General features: G+C 64.9%; 1 protein-coding gene across 1 annotated transcript in view; it reads right to left on the reverse strand.

Annotated features, from left to right (window-relative positions):
• The window catches only part of LOC130587403 (fibrillin-2-like), a 17,258-nt gene extending 16,715 nt beyond the window's left edge, over positions 1 to 543 (reverse strand). The window contains exons 1-2 of the mRNA XM_057388377.1: positions 311 to 543; positions 82 to 207 (exon numbers count right to left, since the gene is read on the reverse strand). Of these exons, the coding sequence (XP_057244360.1) occupies positions 82 to 207; positions 311 to 515 (331 nt within the window). The 5' untranslated portion in view covers positions 516 to 543. The remainder of the gene's footprint in view (positions 1 to 81; positions 208 to 310) is intronic.
• Between the last annotated feature and the right edge of the window lie 230 nt (positions 544 to 773).

Raw genomic sequence — 773 nt, forward strand, 5'->3', positions numbered from 1 at the left:
CCCTAAATCAGCTCCAGGACTCCTCCACCCTGCTGAGCACCCCAAAAAGGCCCCGAGTCCATCCCCGGGAGGGTCCCTCACCTGTGCAGTTCCTCTCCTCGGCGTCCAGAGCGAAGCCATTGCCGCAGATGCACCTGAAGCTGCCGATGGTGTTCCTGCAAGTGCCATGGGTGCACAGCCCCGAGAACACCTTGCACTCGTTCACATCTGTGGGGTCAGCGGGGTTTAGGGACGGGGAGGGGTCTCTATAAACCCCGTCAGCAGCGGGGCTGAGCCCAAAGATCCCCCCAAACCCCCGAATTCCCCTCACCTTTGTAGAAGGGCCGTCCCGAGAGCACGTCGCCGCGGTTGGCAAAGCCKGGCCCGCGGGGACAGATGGCTTTGTACTCGCTGGAGCCGGGCCGGGGACACTCCTCGCAGTCCGAGCCCCAGGCCGAGCCCACGGAGCAGCAGCACATGTCCATGCGGAACTTGCCCGGCAGCGGCTCCGTGCACTCGTCCTCGTCCCAGCGCATGTAGCACTGCTCCACGCGCACGTCTGCGGCGACAGCGCGGCTCAGCTAGGCTCGGCTTAGCTCAGCTCAGCTCAGCTTTGCTCGGCTCTGCTCAACCCGTTCAACCTGGCTCAACCCCACTGAGCCCGGCTCAACCCGCTCAGCCCCGCTCAATCCACTCAGTTCTGCTCAGCCCCGCTCAGCTCGGTTCTGCTCAGCTCCGCTCAACCTGCTCAGCCCGGCTCAACCCCACTGAGCCCAGCTCAACCCACTCAGCCT

This window comes from Malurus melanocephalus, unplaced genomic scaffold (assembly GCF_030028575.1).
Source record: "Malurus melanocephalus ecotype Western Australia unplaced genomic scaffold, MMel_1.1 scaffold_1858, whole genome shotgun sequence".
Lineage (NCBI taxonomy): Eukaryota > Metazoa > Chordata > Aves > Passeriformes > Maluridae > Malurus > Malurus melanocephalus.